This window comes from Pipistrellus kuhlii, unplaced genomic scaffold (assembly GCF_014108245.1).
Source record: "Pipistrellus kuhlii isolate mPipKuh1 unplaced genomic scaffold, mPipKuh1.p scaffold_m20_p_3, whole genome shotgun sequence".
NCBI classification, from domain to species: Eukaryota; Metazoa; Chordata; class Mammalia; order Chiroptera; family Vespertilionidae; genus Pipistrellus; species Pipistrellus kuhlii.
Genome location: NW_023425529.1, coordinates 63,139,581 through 63,160,309, shown reverse-complemented (window position 1 = coordinate 63,160,309; position 20,729 = coordinate 63,139,581). Strand labels below are relative to the sequence as shown.

The 20,729-nt window shown below is 38.4% G+C and overlaps 1 protein-coding gene across 1 annotated transcript in view; it reads right to left on the bottom strand.

The window, feature by feature from the left end:
• Nucleotides 1-455: 455 nt before the first annotated feature.
• Nucleotides 456-20,729, bottom strand: part of GLIPR1L2 (GLIPR1 like 2) — a 33,507-nt gene continuing 13,233 nt past the window's right edge. Inside the window, exons 4-6 of the mRNA XM_036456755.2 lie at nucleotides 12,006-12,091; nucleotides 1,775-1,801; nucleotides 456-1,692 (exon numbers count right to left, since the gene is read on the bottom strand). Coding sequence (XP_036312648.1) covers nucleotides 1,358-1,692; nucleotides 1,775-1,801; nucleotides 12,006-12,091 — 448 coding nt within the window. The 3' untranslated portion in view covers nucleotides 456-1,357. The remainder of the gene's footprint in view (nucleotides 1,693-1,774; nucleotides 1,802-12,005; nucleotides 12,092-20,729) is intronic.

The following is a 20,729-nucleotide window of genomic DNA, read 5'->3' as shown; positions in this document are numbered from 1 at the left end:
TTATACCATTATTTTATTTTATTTATTATTTTTTTATTACATTATTATCTGTGTACATATTTTAACATTGCCCCCTCCTCCCATACATACCCTCCCTCCCCAGAGTTTTGTGTCCAGTGGTTGTACTTATATGCATGTATACAAGTCCTTTGGTTGATCTCTTATCTCTCCCAGATCTCCCTAGATGTTTCTATCCTCCCTGCCAGTTTATACCATTTGATGCATTTTGCTATGTTAGGTATTTTTATTAAGTTCTTTCATTAATATTAGCTGTAAGTAGTTAATTTATATTACTAATTTATGCACTTTTACTATACTTTAAAAATATTTTTATTGATTTCAGAGAGAGGAAAGAATAGGGTGAGAAGGATAGAAACATCAATGATGAGAGAGCCTCATTGGTTGGCTGCTTTCTGCATCCCCCCTACTGGGGAGTGAATCCACAACATGGGCATGTGCCCTGACCAGCAATGGAACAGAGACCTCCTGGTTCATTGGATTGAGCTCAACCACTAAGTCACACTGGCTGGGCTTTACTATACTATTTTGAATTAACTACAAGTAAATAATTATTTTTTTAAAGTTTATTTTATTACCCAAAATCAGGAGCAGTCAGATTGCTCAATTGTAACTAAGTAAGCCTTTGACATTTATTAGCCCTTGGTGGCAACAGATTATTTAGCCTAATAAAGAATTACAGTAAGGCTTTAATGAAAGATTGCACATAAAGTAGAAATAATAAATTTTTCTCCTAACAGCATATACAAGTACCACTTAAACCATTCCAAACATGTATATTACAAAAATAAATAATGATATTTGATGCCCTGACATCACATGGAGAATATCACCACCACCACAATTACCATTGCTAATAGCAACTATGGTAGTAATGATAAAAATAACAAAACCAAAAGTTATCTATTAAATGGTTGTCATGAACTTGGAATGGTCTTAAATACCTCATAGGTAAATCTTAATGCTTGAGAAATTTATAAACACACATTAAAAATCTTGAAAACACAGAGTTAGAAACATATTTAGAAAATGGAAATGTTCTCCTTTATCAGGACAACATAGTAAAATCTTAGTATTTCTATCATTATTTCTTCATAGGTTCTTATTTCTCAAGAGCTTGCCTTCCCATACTTATTAATAAAATACATGTTTTTGTTTGTTTCTTTGTTTTTCAAATTTAAATTTGTTGAATAAGTATGAGAAGGGAATAAAAGGTATTGCAATAGTGGCTTGTATGTATTTTTTTCTTATTTGAACTCAAGTTCTTTTTTTTGAAAAAAATGTTGCTTTTGGTATACTTTTGTCCTATGATGGTGGTAATATCTTATCCCTCATCTTTCTAATCCTCCTTGTCTTCATCTTCATCCTCCTCCTCATCTTCATCTTCCTCCTTTTCCTCCTCCTCCTCCGCCTCCTCCTCTGATGTCTCTTCTTCCTCTGATTCTTCTTCCTCTTCCTCCTCTCCTTCCTCCTCTTCTTCCTCTCTTTTTGTTACCTCAAGGGGAAATGTCATCTGTTCTTCCAATAATACATTTGGAAAATAAGGCTGTACTATCAAAACAATTGTGACAGATAATATAAAAGTTAGTGTTCTCAAAAAGAAAGTTAAAATGCAGAATGGGTCACACACAAGTGGCCGGGGCACTTCCCATCTTGGATACCAAAAATAATAATCTGTCAATAAAAAAGCAATTGAAAACTGGATTTCACATAAAGTAGTTAAATTGTTCAAGAAATAAAGGACAACAATACATACATGTGGCTTCCTCACGTTCTGCATTGCCTGGGGGAAAATAAAAAGGAAGTCAATAAAGAATGACATACATTTTTGTCTTTATCTAAAATATAAAATAATTTTTCCAAAAATAATGACATAATTTACCTAGCTCTCAGGCAACATACAATTATTATATTTGATTTCTGCTGTCCTACCAATACCCAATCATAAAGTTCAATATATCTTCTTTTAGTAAAAGTCAGTCTGGACTGCTACAGAGACCATGAAAGTATAGGAAGAGATTTGAATTTCAGAACTAATTCTGTCTATAAATCATGTCATCTTATATAAATCACATTTGCTTTCTCAAGATTGTTATAGGATCAATAATGAAGGACTCGACAAAATCTCTTATTTTCCTTTCTCCCTTACACTGATCATTGCAAATTAATCATCAGAATCTTCTCACTTTCCTCATTGAATCTTTATTTTCAGAAGCTTTCAGTTGCTTTTCATTTCCTAGTTGGCAAAGTTAATTCTATAGTTTGGTTTTTGCTATCTAGTCCAAAGCTGTCATAATACCTTTCAGGAAATAATTTTTTTTTTCCTCTGCCCACCTGGGCATAGAAAGTCAGATAACCTTTCCTGGATTATTGAGGGCACAGTGGCAACCCATTGTGGGCACAGTGGCAACCTGGGGCTTGTCTTGCAATGATAAAACCCTTAGAGAAAAATTTAGAAATCAGCCGAAACCGGTTTGGCTCAGTGGTAGAGCGTTGGTCTGCGGACTGAAACGTCCCAGGTTCGATTCTGGTCAAGGGCATGTATCGATACATTGGTTGTGGGCACATCCCCGGTAGGGGGTGTGCAAGAGGCAGCTGGTCGATGTTTCTCTCTCATAGACGTTTCTAGCTCTCTATCCCTCTCTCTTTCTCTCTGTGAAAAATCAATAAAATATATTTAAAAAAAATTTAGAAATCACTATTCTGGCACCTATGAGAAAAACCAATCTTCTGCTGGATTTTTGAGGTTATTTCAACTTTGTGTGCTTGGTCATATTTATTGCTATGTATTTTATGTAAACATTTCTATTTTACAGTTCATTTAAAAAAATTTACCATATAGTCTATATTTTTTCCAGCTTTATTCTATGTATATATATTGATTGCTTAGAAGAAGCAATGATATAATTAGTGCATTTCTTTTTTTCAACTTCCTTCACTTCTCATCACCAATTTTTATTGATTACATTCTTCTTTTACTTTTGCACTTGATCAGATATTTTAGTACATTTATACTTACATCTCTTTTTTGTTGTTGTTTTTCCCCCCATCATCACTTATCTACCCTCGACATTCTTCCACCTCCCCTCACACCCTCTTGCAATAATCACCGTACTGTTGTCTGTGTCCATGAGTTTTTTCTCTTTCTTTTTTACTCAATCCGAGAGACTTATTTCACTTAGCATAATGTTCTTCAGGTCTATCCATGCTAATACAAAGGATAAAATTTTCTTCTTCTTTTTTATTGCTGAGTAATATTCCATTGTGTAAAGGTACCATAGCTTTTCTTTTCCATATATTTTTATTATTGATTTCAAAGAGGAAGGGAGAGGGAGAGAGAGAAACATCAATGTTGAGAGATAATCATTGATCGGCTGCCTCCTGCACGCCCCACTACTGGGGATTGAGTCCACAACCCGGGCATGTGCCCCAACCAGGAATCGAACTGTGATCTCCTGGTTCATAGGTCAATGCTCAACCACTGAGCCATGCCAACTACTGAGCCATGCCAGCCAGAATACCATAACTATTTTATCCACTCATCTTCTGATAAACACTTGGGCTGCTTCCAAATCTTGGCTACTATAAATAACATGCAATTAACATATATTCTTTTAAATTAGTGTCTTGGGTTTCTTCAGCTAAATTCCCAGAGGTAGAATTGCTGGATCATAGGCAGTTCCTTTTTATTTCTTTTGAGGTTACTCCATACTGCTTTGCACAGTGGCTGCACCAATCTGTATTCCCACCAACAGTGTACAAGGGTTCTCTTTCCTCCACATCCTTGACAACCCTTGTTTGTTGATTTATTGATAATAGGTGTGAGGTGATAGCTCATGGTTTTAATTTTCCTTTCTTTGATGATTAGTAATGTTGGGGATGGGTTTATTTCTGGGCTCTCTATTTTGCTCCATTGATCTATATGTTTGTGTTTATGCCAGTACCACGTGTTTGTTTTTTTTTTGTGTGTGTGTGTGTTTTAAAAATTATCTTTACTGTTGAAAGTATTACAGATGTTCCCTTTTCTCCCCATTGACCCCCTCTACCCTGCCCCCACTCAGCCTTCCCATTATTGTCTGTGTTCATGGATTATGTATATATATATATATCTAAGTTATTTGGCTAAGCTTTCCCCCTCCCCCAACCATCCCTCTGAGATTTGTCAGTCTGTTCCATGCTTCTATGTCTCTGGATCTATTTTGTTTATCAGTTTACTTAATTGGATTCAACATATGACTGAGATCATATGATACTTATCCTTCTCTGACTAGACTCTTTTGCTTCATGGTATCTCAAAGGGTAAGAGATCCCTCCTCTTTATAGCTGCACTAGAGGCTCAGTGCACAAAATTTGTGCACAGTGGGGTCCCTAGGCCTGGCTGTAGGTCAGGGCCAATTAGGTTCCCTGCCTTACCACCTCCTCTTTCCCTTGCTGCCCATGTGCCACCACTGCACAGTTCCCCACTTCTCCATCTCCCCTCTCTTTCTCCTTCCCTCGTAGCCTGCATTCACCACCCACCCCGGTTCCCTGTCCTAGCCCACGGCCTGGTCCTGATTGGGTGATCAGGACCTGTCGGCCAGGGGCAGGGACTGGGAGGTTGGCCACTGCCCCTGAGGAAGGAGCTGGCCCTTGGCCTCCCTGAGAACTGGGCTGCATCTGCTGCCACCCACCTCTAGTTCACCATCCCAGCCTGGGGGCCTAGCTCCAATTAGGAGATTGGGGCTGGCTGGTCAAAGGGAGGGACCAGGAGGTTGGTTAGCAAGCCCCATTGGCAATCCTACATTGAGTGTCTGCCTCCTGGTGGTCAGTGTGCATCATAGTGACTGGTTGTTCCATCTTAGTGGTTGCTTAGGCTTTTATATACACTGAGTGGCCAGATTATTATGACCACCCCATTAGTACTTCGTTGGGCCATCTTTTGCCTTTGATACATTGGCGAGTCTTCTTGGCATTGACTGCACAAGATGTTGAAAGGTGATGGGAGGAATCTGACACTATGCCTGATGAATAGCACTGTCCATTTTTTTGAGATTTGATGGTTGTGGAACCAGCTGCTTAATGGCTCTTTTAACTTAGTCCCATAAATGCTCAATTGGATTGATCTGGTGATTGTGGGGGCAACCTAAGCAAGGTAAAGTCTCCCTCATGTTCTTGAAACCACTCCTACACAATACGAGTATCGTGACATGGTGCGTTGTCTTGTTAGAAGAAGCCATCTCCGTTGGGATGAACTTGATCAACAATGACACTTAGGTATGTTGTGCTATTCAGATGTTGTTCCACATGAATTAAAGGCCCAAATCATGCCAGGAAAACAATGCTCCAAACCATAACACTGCCCCCACAAGCTTGAAGGGTTATAATTATGCATGTGGGGTGCATGCTTTCATGCTGTTTCTGCCAAATTCTCACTCTGCCATCTGCATGATGCAACTGGAAACGTGATTCATTGGACCACATGACTTTTTTCCATTGCTCGACTTTCCAATCCTTGTGTTCCTGTGTGAACTGGAGATGTTTTATCTTGGTAACTGCAGATAGCAAAGGTGTTCGAACAGGCATTTGGCTTCCATATCCCATATGATGCAGTGAACAGCTAATTTGCCTACAAACGCCAGGTGGTCATAATAATCTGACCACTCAGTGTATATAGATAGTATTCCATTATGTAAATGTACCACCACTTTTTAATCCACTCATCTGCTGATAGGCACTTGGGCTGTTTCCAGATTATAAATTGCACTGTTATGAACACAGAGATGCATACATTCTTTCTGATTGGTATTTAAGGTTTCTTATAATATATTCCTAGATGTGAGGTCACTCAGTCCAATGGCAGTTCCATTTTTTAGTTTTTTGAGGAAACTCCATACTGTTTTCCACAGTGGCTGTTCGTTATAGGCTATTTTGAATACAGACGCTTTGTAGTATAATTTGACATCTGGTATTGCAATCCTTCCAACATTATTCTTCTTTCTCAAGATTGATATGGCTATTTGGGCTCTTTTTTGGTTCCATATAAATTTTTGGAATATTTGTTCTAGATCTGTAAAATATGCCATTGATATTTTAATAGTAATTGCAGTGAATCTATAGATGCCTTTTATTTTTTCCTGTATGATTGCTATGGCTAGGACTTCTAGCACTATGTTGAATAAGAATATGAAAATGTACATCCCTGTCTTTTTCCTGATCTTAAAGGAAACACTACTAGTTTTTGCCCTCTGAGTATGATGTTGACTGAAGGTTTGTCATATATGGCCTTTATTACATTGAGGTATATTTCCTCTATTCCCACTTTGCTAAAACTTTTTATCATAAATGGGTGCTGGATTGGCTCTCCCTCCTGGGATCATGCCTAAGCCTTTCCCTTCTGCCATCTCCCTTTCCTTCCCCATCTTGTCCTTTTTACCTTCCTCACTCCCTAGGTCATAGGGCCTTCATTTACCTCTATAACTTGTTTCCTAAGCCCATTTCTTCTATGAATAACTTCTACCTCGTGATTTTCCAAACAAATGTTCTCTTATATGTATTGCTGGATCTGGTTTGCTAATATTTTCCTGAGGATTTTAACATCTATTTCATCAGGGATATTGGCCAGTCATTTTTTTTCTTTGTTTGTGTCTTTATCTGGTTTTGGAATTAGAATCATGCTGGTCTTGTAAAATGAGCATGGGAATTTTTCCTTCTCTTGAATTTTTCAGAATAGTTTGAAAAGAATAAATGTTAGTTTTTCTTTGGATGTTTGGTGTAATTTATCTGTGAAGTCATCTGGTCCAGGACTTTTATTTGTAGTGAGTTTTTCTATTACTGCTTCAATTCCATGGGTTGTAATCTGTCTATTCAGATTTTCTGATTCTTCCTGATTCAGTTTTAGAAGATTGTATGTTTCTATGAATTTACCCATTTTTATCTAGGTTGTCCATTTTATTTGTTGGCATATAGTTGATCATAATACTTTCTTGCAATTCCTTGTATGTCTTTGGTATCATTTGTTACTTCTCTTTTTCATTTCTGATTTTATTTGGGCCCTTTATTTATTTGGGAACTGATGAGTCTGGTTAAAGGTTCATCAATCTTGTTTATCTTTTCAAAGGACCAGCTCTTGGTTTCATTGATTCTTGTATTTTTTACCCTTTGATCTTTGAGAAGTTTCTTCTGGTGTTTTTGTATGTCAAGCATTCCTAATCTTTGGGTGTCCTCATCCCATAGCTTTAATCCTTTATGCTATACTTTATTCTACTTTCTTTTATATTTCTGGTATCTTTTTCCAAGAGTATGCAAATGTTAGTTAGCATTCATTGTGTATTTTAGGTGGTCTCTTTTTTAAGTCAGGTTGTAATTAACATATAGTAAAATCTGTCCTTTTTATGTGTACAGTTCAAGGAATTTTGTCATGTTGTTGAGCATCCTTATAATCATTACTCTGAACTCTGTATTTGATTAATTGCTTACCCTCATTTCAATGAGCTCTTCTGGAGAATTCTCTTGTTTTTCATTTGGGGCTTCTTTCTTTGTCTCTCTTTTTTTGCTGCATTTTTCTTGTTGTATCTATGTAATATGTAGATCTGCTATGAATCCCAGTGTTGCCTTATGTGGGATCAAGTGATGGACTCTTTCTGATCACCTGGTCACCTGAGCTGGATGCACTAAGAATGCTCCTTGTGCATGCTATGTGGGCCCTTCTTTTGTAATTAAATCTTGATTGCTCTTAGCCAGTTTGTGTGTGGGATAGACCCTCAGGCTATCTGACTGTGAGGCTCAACCGCTGGCACAGCATGCAAGCTTTTGTGCAGGTGCTGATTATCCGGAGTGGAATGTACCTCAGCAGGATTTTGTCCTCCTGAGATCTTCCTATGGATATGATGTTTGTGAAGCTTATTGGATCATACTTTGTTGTTGTCTACAGCTGGCCACTGGTTGTGTTGGTTCTGGGCTTCTTCAGAAGGACTCTGGTGCTGGCCTGTTGCCTATGATTGGCTCTGGGCAAACTGTTGGAGCTATCAGTGATCCGCAGATTGTGGCTCCCTCTTCTGGGCCTGGATGCATATGGAAAGACCACACTGTCCACCAAGGTCTGTTTTGACTAGCACTGGGCCAGGGACAGATCAGCAGAAGCCTCAACACGTCCAGAGATCAGCCTCTGCTTGCAGTTTGTCTGTTAGGCTCACTTAAAGATCCTTTAGTTATACTTTTCACCAGGGTGTAGGCTCAGTATTATCCTTCTGCCCTCTCCTTTTCCTTCCTCATCTTCCCACATTTTATTAATTGCATCACTTGTATATCTCTTTTTTTGTTTTTTGTTGATGTTTTTATTTTATTATTTATTTATTATTAAATTATCATCTGTGTACATATTTTACCATTGTCCCCTCCTCCCATATATACCCTCCCTCTCCAGAGTTTTGTGTCCATTGGTTGTACTTATATGCATGTATACAAGTCCTTTGGTTGATCTCTTATCTCCTCCAGATCTCCCTACCTTCCCGCTGTAATTTGACAGTCTGCTTGTTGCTTTACTGTCTCTATATCTATCTTTTGGTTCATCAGTTTATAATGTTCTTTATGGCAGCATAGTATTTCATTGTGTAGATATACCATAGTTTTTTTATCCAATCATCTGCTGACAGGCACCTAGGCTGTTTCAAAATCCTAGCTATTGTAGATTGTGCTACTATAAACATAGGGGTGTATATATCCTTTCTGATTGGTGTTTCTAGTTTCTTGGGATAAAATCCTAGGAATGGGATTACTGGGTCAAATGGGAGTTCCATTTTCAGTTTTTTGAGAAAACTCCATACTGTTCTCCACAGTAGTTGCACCAGTCTGCATTCCCACCAGCAGTGCACGAGGGTTCCTTTCTCTCTGCAACCTCGCCAACACTTGTCATTTGTTGATTTGTTGGCCGTTCTGACAGATGTGAGATGGTAGTGCATTGTTGTTTTCATTTGCATCTCTCAGATAATTAGTGACTTTGAGCATGTTTTCATGTGCCTCTTGGCCTTCCTTCTGTCTTCTTTTGAAAACATTCTATTTAGGTCCATTGCTTATTTTTTAATTGGATCATTCATTTTCCTTTTATTTAGTTGTATAAGCTGTCTGTAAATGTTAGAGGTTATATGTTCTTCCATACAGTGGGCTTTCTTGTTGTTTTGTTGATGGTTTCTTTTGTTGTAAAAAAAGCTTTTGATTTTGATGTATTCCCATTTGTTTATTTTCTCTTTAGGTTCCATTGCCCTAGGGGCAGTAAGTGAAGACGTTCTTTTGGCACATATCTGAGATTTTCCTGCCTGTGGATGCCTCTAGTATTTTTATGGTTTCCCGTCTTATGTTTAAGTCATGTATCCACTTTGAGTTTATTTTTGTGCATGGTGTAAGTTGGTGATCTAGTTTCATTCTTTTGCATGTATCTGTCCAATTTTCCAAACACTATTTATTGAAGAGACTGTCTTGACTCCATTGTATGTTTGTGCCTCCTTTGTCAAATATTAATTGAGCGTAGTGATTTAGGTTGATATCTGGGTTCTCGATTCTATTCCATTGATTATGTCTATTCTTCTGCCAGTACCAGGCTGTTTTGAGAACAGTGGCTTTGTAATACAGCTTGAAATCTGGTATTGAGATCCCTCCTACTTTACTCTTCTTTCTCAGGATTGCTGTGGCTATTCGGGGTCTTTTGTTGTTCCAAATGAAGTTTTGAAGAGTTTTTTCTAGGTCAGTGAAATATGCCGTTGGGAGTGCATTGAACCTATAGATTGCTTTGGGAAGTATGGACGTTTGGATGATGTTGATTCTACCAATCCATGAACATGGTATGCTCTTCCATCTGTTTACATCTTCCTCTATCTCTTTTTTCAGTGTCGTGTAGTTTTCCGCATATAGGTCCTTTACTTCCTTAGTTAAGTTTATTCCTAGGTATCTTAAGTTTTTTGGTAAATGGAATTGCTTTTTTAGTCTCTGTTTCTGTAAGTTCGCTGTTGGTGTATAGAAATGCCATAGATTTCTTGGCGTTAATTTTGTATCCTGCTACATTGCCAAATTCATTTATTAAGTCAATTAGTTTTTTAATGGAGTCATTTTTTTATGTACAATATCATGTCATCTGCAAATAAGGATAACTTTACTTCTTCTTTTCCAATTTGGATGCCTTTTATTGCCTCTTATTGTCTGATCACAATGGCTAGTACTTCCAGTACTATGTCAAACAGGAGTGGTGAGAGTAGGCATCCCTGTGTTGTTCCTGTTATTAGAGGGAATGGTTTTAGTTTTTGCCCATTGAGTATGATGTTGGCTGTGGGTTTATTATACATAGCTTTTATTATGTTGAGGTATGATCCTTGTACTCCCACATTGTTGAGAGTTTTTTATAGGAAAGGGTGTTAGATTTTATCAAATGCTTTTTCTGCATCAATTGATATGACTATATGATTTTATCTTTCAATTTGTTTATGTGATGCATCATGTTTATTGATTTGCAGATATTGTTCCATCCTTGCATTCCTGGAATAAATCCTACTTGGTCATGGTGTATGATCTTTGTGATGTTCTGCTGGAGCCGATTTGCTAGAATTTTGTTGAGGATTTTGGCATCTATGTTCATAACGGATATTGGCCTGTAATTCTCTTTCATTGAGTTGTCTTTATCTGGTTTTGGTATTAGGGTGATGCTGGCTTCATAGAAGGAGTTTGGAAGTGTTCCTTCCTCTTGAATTTTTTGGAATAGACTGAGGAGGATAGGTTTTAGTTCTTCCTTGAATGATTGGTAAAACTCTCCTTTGAAGCCATCTGGCCCTAGGCTTTTGTTTGCTGGAAGCTTTTTGATCACTGTTTCAATTTCTTCCCAAGTCACTGGTCTATTGAGATTTTTAGATTCTTCCTGATTGAGTTTTGGAAGGTTGTATTTCTCTAGGAATATGTCCATTTCCTCCAGGTTGTTCAGTTTGTTGGAATAGAGTTGTTCGTAGTATTTTGTAACAATGCTTTGTATTTCAGCGGGGACTGTTGTTATTTCACCTATTTCATTTCTGATTTTGTTTGAGTCCTCTCTCTTTGCTTCTTGGTTAGCCTGGCTAGAGGTTCATCAATCTTGTTTATCCTTTCAAAGAACCGGCTCTTGGTTTTGTTGATCTTATGTATTGTTTCTTTGGTCTCAGTGTCATTTATCTTCACTCTTATTTTTATTATTTCCTTCCTTCTGCTTACACTGGGCTTTTCTTGTTGCTCTTTTTCTAACTCTTTGAGTTGTAGAGTTAGATAATTTGTTACCATTTTTTCTTGTTTTTTTGCAATAGGCTTTAGGGATATGAACTTCCCTCTCAAAACTGCTTTTGCTGTGACCCATAGATTTTAGATTGTTGTATTTTCATTGTCAATTTTTCCACTTGTATATCTCTTAAAGTTATCATATTTATATCTTGCTTTGTAATTCTAGGCTTCCGGTTTATTTTGGTCTTTGTCTATAAATAAAGATTCTATGTTTATGGGTAATTCTTTCAATGAATCATTTTGCTTTTCCATTCATCTCTTCTTTTTTGTGAAAGTAATACTCCAGGAGTTTATAGAGGAAACATTCCTAAGAAAAGTACTGCAAATTACTTCTTTTCTCTTTTTAAATAGCTTATCTTTTATATCAGTCATTTTCAAAAAGGCTGCTCTTTTAGGAATTAATTGTGAAGCTTTTTCAGGTTATAGCTATTGGTTTTCATTTCTTCTTTCAGACATTCTGGTATGTCCTTAAGGGCAGGAATAAAGGTAAGAGAGGGCAGAAAAGGCTGTGCATTTTAGAAAAATCTAAAGATGATACTGTTTCAGCCATCGTTTGATAATATAATACTATTCTGGTTAAAGAAAATATATTAATATGATAATGGAAAACTAGTGTTCAACATTTCATTTTTCTTATCATCCTATGCACTATGGGCTGTGTGTGTGTGTGTGTGTGTGTGTGTGTGTGTGTGTGTGTGTTAAAGTTACTTTCTTTGTCTTACTGCATAGAAAATCTGTGCATCTGTCATTTTTGCTACATTGAGAACAAACTGCTCCTTGTTGATAAGGCTGTCTCCTTAGAGTTGCTCTACAAAAAAGCAGAAAACATTTAGTTAGAAAAAGTCTCAAGTTTTATATTATTTAAGAAATATAATTAACAATTTTTATTAGTTTATAAAGGTGATTTAATTAAGAAAAGGACTCAAGGAAGTACTCAATTTGGAGATGCAATCTTTACTCTCCCTCCTTAAAAGTCTCTTTTGAAGTGAATTTTGATATCCTTGAAATAAAATATTGTAATTTTAAAATGATTGAGTTTTAAAACTTATTTTATCTTAGTTTATAGCAAAGTTTTCCTTAAAAAATGGATATTACAGAATGCTTTGTAATTAACTGCTTTCTGTTTGGAACACTTGTATAAGAAGTTGTATTAATTTTCTGACGAGTTTGAAAAATTCTGAAATGTCTATAGTCTCAAAGACCTAGCTGCATGAATTACTTTGAGATCTACATGAAAAATACATAAATATATAAACAAGCAAATAAATTTAAATGGAATTTTACCAAGTTGATTTAACCTACTGTATAGACCAGAGGGGAGAATTGAGAAACTATTACATCAATTCCTCAAAGCTAAGTAAGAAAAAGAGGCCCAAAAGTAGATATGAATTGGGAAGCTTACATAAAAGATCTAGGATAAGAAAGATAGAGGGGATAGGTAAGTAAAAGAGATTTTTCAGTGAGGGGAGGGTCATTGATACTGATCATTAAATAGGATTGCTTATTTACTCAGTGTGATTTAGAAGTTATAAAAACAAACATTAGGCATATAAGTCCCTAGAACTTTTTTTAGACTCATATCTGGCCATACCTTCATTATATTGCCCTTATAGGATATGGGACCAAGTCTTAGATAAGGACATATTTTCTGCCTGGCCTATTGGGTAAACTTACCTATGTCCAACCCAAAGTTCATTAGAAGACCATTATTCAAATTTTATAGAACTATATTGTTACAGAAGGAAAACACAATTCTGGTGGTAATGGAAACTTTCATTGCTTACACTAGACCTATTTCTGCCACCACTTTATTCATGAAGGAAGTAACTCAGCTCAATGGTTTGACAATCTAGCAATTATAACTTGTAAGTAGATTCTTCTCTTCAAAGTTCTCCATGTACAGACTCACATATCTGAACATTGTCCATAGAACAATGGCAAGAGAATATCAAACAGATGTTGATCTTTCCATCTCATTAAGCCAGAAGTTATACCACATACAATAACCACTTTCACTTTCACTCTTTCATGTATCATTGAGAAATACCACAAAGCTGGCTTCTAGTCTGGTACACCTGGACTTCCATAGGTCTCCCAAGAAGATTTAAAAAAATCTATCCCAGTAAGTTAGAGAAAAATACAATGCAATAAAGAGCAAGGAAGATTATCTTTTTTTTTTTTTTAATCAATCTTTATTGTTCATATTATTACAAAGGTTCCTCATTTCTTCCCCCCTCCACCAGGTTCCCACCCCACCCTCCGCCCCCTCCCCATCCCCCATTGTCCTCATCTATACGGGCATAGTTTATGTTCAATCTCTTCCTTCCTCCCTTTCCCCGATAGTAAATCCCTTTTCAGATAGTAAATCAGTTACTTAACATTTTCTCATATCAATAATACCTCCACATGCCCAATGATACACTTCACACAAAAGGCATTTCCAAATAGGTCAACCAGCCTCATCCTGGCCCCACCCAAGGCACTCACAGATCAACACCCCAGCGCTATACTAACTCAACACATCCAGATCTAAGCCTTCATCACTTGATTCAGCAGACCCTCAAGTTCCCACAAAAGTTTCCAGCCATGTCTGAGAGGCAGCCGTGGGGCAGGGGCAGGCGAGGAACGAGCTGTCCTGGCCCTGGCTGCTCCGGGCCTGGCCTCTGTTGCTCTGGTTTGTTCTACAACCAGCTGCTCCGGGTCTGGCCGCTCCCAGCCTGGCAGCTGCTGCTCCGGGTCTGGCCGCTCCCAGCCTGGCAGCTGCTGCTCCGGGCCTGGCCGCTCCCAGCCTGGCAGCTGCTGCTCAAGGCTTGGCCGCACCCGACCCAGCTGCTCCGGGCCTGGCTGCTCCGAGCCTGGCCGCTCCTGGCCTGGATGCTCTGGGGAAGATTATCTTTTAAAAAAATATATATTTTATTGATTTTTTACAGAGAGGAAGGGACAGGGATAGATTGTTAGAAACATCGATGAGAGAGAATCATCGATCAGCTGCCTTCTGTACACCCCCTACTGGGGATGTGCCTGCAACCAAGGTACATGACCTTGACCGGAACTGAACCTGGGACCTTTTAGTCCGCAGGCTAATGTTCTATCCATTGAGCCAAACCTGTTTCGGCAGGAAGATTATCTTTTAGAGATCATATTTGGCTCTCCTTCTGGTACATCTAATGTATTTATCTTTGCCAAAACTCTATGATTACTTTTATACTTATTTCAAGGCCAACAAAAGCACAAATCCTGTTGTTTTCTGCCTCAAATTACCCCTTTATGTGCAAAGCTATGTTACTTTGTATCACTTTCTGTAAAACTCAGTTGGTCACATCTCCTTCACTTCCACTGCTTGGAACTAAAGGACCAGGGACCACAGTTAAACATTGACAAGAGTGATAATATTTTGCTGTACCATCTTCTAACCCTCCCCAAGGTATTATCTTCTTTCTGATCATGCCTCCTTCCACATTTTGACATCTGATTCACAATCTCCCTTCCAATAAAAATTGTGCCATTATCTTAGAATTTGGGACCTGGGTGATTACAATATGCTTATGGATGATTTGCCCAGTAACGTGGTCTGTTACTGTAATTGGCATTTTTTAACCATACTCTGGACCTTGTTATCTCTTAAACCTGCTCCACCTCTGAACTCACAAAATCACAAATTCAGTCATAGCTGGTTTGGCTCTGTAGATAGAGCGTCAGTCTACGGACTGAAGGGTCCTGGGTTCGATTCCAGTCAAGGGCACATGCCAGGGTTGATGGCTCCAGCCCCAGTGGGAGGCATGCAGGAGGCATGCAGGAGGCAGCCAATCAATGATTCTCATCATTGATGTTTCTATCTTTCCCTCTCTTTCTCCTTTCCTCTCTAAAATAAATTTTAAAAAAATCACAAATTACACTCACTGATTGCAACCTCCTGTCCTTCCAGATTGCTCACTTATTTACTTGTACATTCATTTCTCTGGTGTACTGCAGGTCTATTTTCTCCCTATCCACCCTGTTATCCCGTTCTATTTAGCTTAGGTCTCTGCATATTCTCATATTTGCATGTTCAGCTAAAAACCTGAAACTCTCTTAAACTATTTTCCTTTATAGACACCTGATTAAACCCCAGTTTTGGAAAAAATGAAGGCATCTTACTGTGTGAATGCTCCATATCTGCTTCAGGGCAACTGGGTGCTGCTAGAGCAAAATCATTAAATGAGGTAAATACTCTCTCTATGGTTCCCTACTCAGATTCCTCCCTCATTTTCCATAATAACTATTTCAAACCTTCCCAATCTTCTAAACCCCATGTTCAAAGTCTTATTCTCAGGACATGTTCTGCCTTACTTCACAGAGAAACATAAAGTCCTTTAGATTGCAGCTTGAGACGTTTTTTGGTCACTAAATATGACAAATATACCCACCCCGTCTTTTTTTCTTCTTCTAATAAAACTAAAGAACTGCTTCTCCTTCTTTCTAAGGTTAACCTCTTGTATGTCTTTATTCTTTGTAAAGAATTACTTTTATTCTATAGTACATACTATTGTATATTACATACTTCATGTCAATATTTAAACGTGTCTACATCATGCCCACTTTAAAAACAAAAGAAAAAAAAAACAGTCTTTGAGACATTACAACCTGGCATTACTTCCCTCCACATAAACGGCTCTTCCTATGCTTACCAATGAAGTTCTTTTTAAATCTGATATTTTTAAATCTTTATTTTGCTTGACCTCTTAAAATTTAAAATTTTAGACAAATTTTCCTTCTGAAAACAGCCCTTCCCTTATGTCTACTATGATACCTTCTTCTTCTTCTTCTTCTCCTCCTCCTCCTCTTCCTCCTCCTCCTCCTCCTCCTCCTCCTCCTCCTCCTCCTCCTCCTCCTCCTCCTCCTTCTTCTTCTTCTTCTTCTTCTTCTTCTTCTTCTTCTTTAAATTTATTCTGTCTGGCCATTCTTCTTAGGTCATTTTATCTTCCTCTGAGTGCCCTTCAGTGTTTGCATGATCTTCTAGAAGTCCTCTTCTCTTTTCCCTCAGTACTCTCTCACAGACAATCCTATCTACTCCCATTATTTCAATCATCACAGGCACTCCAAATATTTGTCCTATGCCATACCTCAGTTGGTTATATGGATTAGCTTCTAATCCATATAACCAACTGCTTGCTAAGTGAGAATTTTGCAGCCAACTCAAATTCATTATGTCCCAAGTGGAACTCATCATCTTCCCTCCCAAAAGAGTTAGTATTTTTCATTGCAGTTAATAGCAATACCATTTATGACTGAATCATAAATCTGAGAAATTCCTTGACTATTTCCTGTCTCTCATTACTTAATATTATGACTTCCAAATCCTGTTACTAATACCTTCTAAACAACTCTTAAATTCTTCTCCATTATCCTCTGTTGCTATAAAATTAAATAAATAGAATAAAAGTAATAAATGTATACTATTTCTAAGTATATGATAGAAGAAAGCAGAAAAATGCAACCTTAAAGAGGAAAAATGTCTCCATCTTTCACTTTTTATCTGTCTCTCCACAGCTAACTTGTTAACAGCTTCTATTATTCTTCTGAGAAAAAATTTTTTCACAAAAATTCTTAGTATTTATATATTTGTGATAATGCTAGCTGTCAATCTAAATATCTTTTGAAATACTGATATAAAAGTATTTTAGCTTGGCATATTAATGGTAAGCTATATTTCCCACAATGGATTCCCCAACTTCCCTTGCAACTTATATATGGCCATTTGATCAATTTTATTTTTTATTCTTAAATATATTTTTATTGATTTCAGAGAGGTAGGGAGAGGGATAGAGAGAGAGAAACATCCACGATGAGAGAAAATCATTGATTGGCTGCCTCCTGCACGCCCCCTACTGGGGATCAAGCCCACAACTCAGGCATGTGCCCTTAACCAGAATCAAATCTGGGACCCTTCAGTCCCTAGGCCAGTGCTCTATCCACTGAGCCAAACCGGCGAGGACTGATCAATTTTAAATCCAATGAAATGGAAGTGGCAGTGATGTGCACCACTTCCAACCAGGTGCTTTAGGGGATGATCAAGCTGCCAACATGTTTCTTTTCCCATATTATAAGCTTGAGCTAGCTCATATTTGTGAAGAAACAAACTGGGAACAACCTGGGTGTTTAAATGACTTGTAGAACAGAACTACCCATCAAACAGATATTTCTTACTTCTATCCTATTGAATCACTACATTTCCCAATAATGTTAGCTGCTGTAACAAAAAGCCTCAATCTTACCTATTAGTGTTCTGCATCTTGCTTTTTTTCATCTAATAAGTGAGACTTTTCCATATTAGTACAAAGAGAAAGACACCAGTCTTTTCAATGGTTGCATAATAATGTGCAGTAAATTACTTGTTCAGTCACCTATTTCTGGAGTCATTGGTTTTTTAAATTTCAGTTTTATGTTATTACTAGAGTCCCAGTGCACGAAATTCATGCATGGAAGGTGTGTGTCCTTCAGCCCAGCCTGAACCCTCTCCAATCTGGGACCTTTCAAGGGATGTCCAACTGCCTTTTTAGGCCTGATCCAGGTAGGATTGAGACTAAATGGGCAGTTGGACATCCCTCTCACAATCCAGGACTTCTGGCTCCCAACTGCTTGCCTGCTTGCCTTCCTGATTGCCCCTAACTGCTTCTGCCTGCCAACCTGATCACCCCTAACCACTCCCCTTACAGCTTGATTGATGCCTAACTGCTCCCCTGCCAGCCTGATTGCCCTTAACTACCCTCCTCTAAAGGCCTGGTCACCCCTAACTGCCCTCCCTTGCAGGCCTGATTCCTACCAACTGCCCTCTCTTGCTGGCAATCTTGTCACAGCCATCTTGTGTCCACATGGGGACAGCCATCTTGTGTGTTGGAGTGATGGTCAATCTGCATGTTACTCTTTTATTAGGATAGAGGCTTGCTACATGGGTGGGGCCAGTTGGATGGCCCTAAAGGGTGACCCGGATCAAGGTGGGGGTTCCCTTGGGGTATAGGGCAGCCTGGGTGAGGGGCTTGTGGTGGTTTTCAGGCTGACCACGCCCCCCCGGTGACCCAAGTAGAGGTTCTGATATCTAGGGTTTATTTATCTTCTATAATTGAAACTTTATATCCTTGAGTGTAGGCCTGGGCGGGCCAGTGGGCCAGGGTGGCAGAGAAGCTTGGCTTCCTCCATTGCCAGGGAAACCCAAGCCTCCTGCTTGCTGCAGCTCTGTGGCCAGCTCTTGGTTGGGTTAATTTGCATTCTCACTCCTGATAGGCAGGTGGACGTGGCATGTAGGTGTAGCAGAGGTATGATCAATTTGCATATTACTTTTTATAAGATAGGACTAGTATAACATGATATAATAAGTGTCCTCATTTGTATATCTTTATTTTATTTTTTATTTTTCTTTATTTTTTTATTAAGGTATTATATGTGTATATATCTTACCAATTACACCCCCCATAGATGCCCTCCCTTCCCATAGTTTTTTGTCCATTGGTTATGCTTATTTCTTTTTTGTTTCCCTTCCAAGACTAGAGACTAGATATGGCCAGACTCCTTGGGACTGTTCATAGATAGGGCAGAGCCTTGTACCTGGTTGCTTATTGCATAAATAAAGACTTGTGCTTCTGAGAAACCTTCCCTCCCTGCACCAGTGCCCAGTTCACTGTTTGAATTTTTAATACCAATCAGTAGTAAACTTTTAAAAGTTTCTCAATGTAATAAGTTTCATCTCAATGTTTCTGGCCTGTAAAAATGAAAAGAAACCTAAAAAATTTTGTAATGTCAGCAAAGATTTCCATCAGGAAGGGGGTTTCTGAGTCTAATTTTTACATCACCGTTCTGTTTTTTTCTCTATCTAAGGAAAGACGATCAATAACTAGTAATTAATATGTTTTGTTTTTCTTTTTGTTCCAGTCCCAGAAGCATTTTATTTGATAGACATTATTTTTCAGTCCTAGAATGTAATCAATTTGACATATTGATTGGGATATTTTGTCACTTAGTTGTCACTTTAACAGTATTACTTATAGTATCATATTGACTTGTAAGAAAACTTGGGACTTTCCAACAGAGCTTTCCAGAGATGAAGGCTATTTTTTAAGGTAGTTATTTCTAACATAAGAAGATTTTCTGGTACAGGGTAAATAATTAAGAAAATTATAAGAAAAAAAAAATTAAAGTTTCATATGAATAGCCTGACTAAAATACTTTTAAAGTACTCTTCCATCTCTGAGATATTACAATTTCTTATGTGTATGAAATCAGCCCCAATTAATAATGAAACCTTCAAAGAATAGTCAATTAAAAGTGTCCTTCATATTACAAATCTGATGTATTCCTGAAATAATTCATACAGCATACATTTCAACGCATGTAACCTTATTTTCTTTTGTCAACATGTCAAATTGATTACATTTTAGGCTTTTATTATAATACAGGAGTAAACTATTTTGGAAAATAATTCAAATCCCATGCTAATTAGGCTAGATATTATGAAATAATGCTAAAGTTAAAATTTATTTAGGAATCTATACTTGGCTAGTCTATACATAAAAATAATATGCCCAAATTATGACTTATTGATTCATTTTGGAATTCAAAATATCTATACTAATAAGAGAGAAATAAATATGCTAATTAGGGCGGACGTCTTCCAGATGACCATTTCTGGAAAAAGCGGCGGCAGCTGCCTGATGGCCAATTTTGGATGGTGGCTGCTGCTGCCCAGGGCCAGCCCGAGGCTCAGCAAGCCATGGATGGTGGCTGCCACTGCAAGGGCCGGCTTAAAGTTCAGGCAGCTGCATGAAACTGTAAGATATGAGGCTCAGGCAGCCATGGTGGCCTCCAGTGGCAGGAGAAGCTGGGTAATGGGGGCGACACCTTTCCCTAACCAGCCGGGTCACCTCTGGCAGAGGGAGGCCAGACTATGGCTTAGGCTGGGGGCTGAGGCAGAGGCGATTAAGGGTGGTCAGGCCAGCAGGGAGAAAGGTAGGGGTGATCAGACTGGCAGTGTGGCAGTTAGGGGCAATCATGCCACAGGCAGGCAGAGGTGGTTAGGGGCGATCAGGTAGGCAGGCAGAGGGGTTAGGGGCAGTCAGGCAGGCAATATTGTGAGAGGGATTGTGAGAGGGATTGTGAGAGGGATTGTGAGAGGGATATCTGATTGTGACAGGGATATGAGAGGGACGTCTTACTGCCAGCAGTTGGACATTCCCCAAGGGGTCCCAGATAAGAGAGGGTGCAGGCCGGGCTGAAGAACACCCCTCGCCCCCATGCAGGGATTTCATGCACCAGGCCTCTAATTTTAATATAAATTCTTTAACATCTTATATTTATTTTTTATAGTTTATGAGAATACTAGAGGCCCGATGCATAAAATTCATGAAAGAATAAGCCTTCCTTGCCCCAGCTGATGGCATTGTTTCCCTCCAGTCAAAGCAGGCACCGAGGACCTG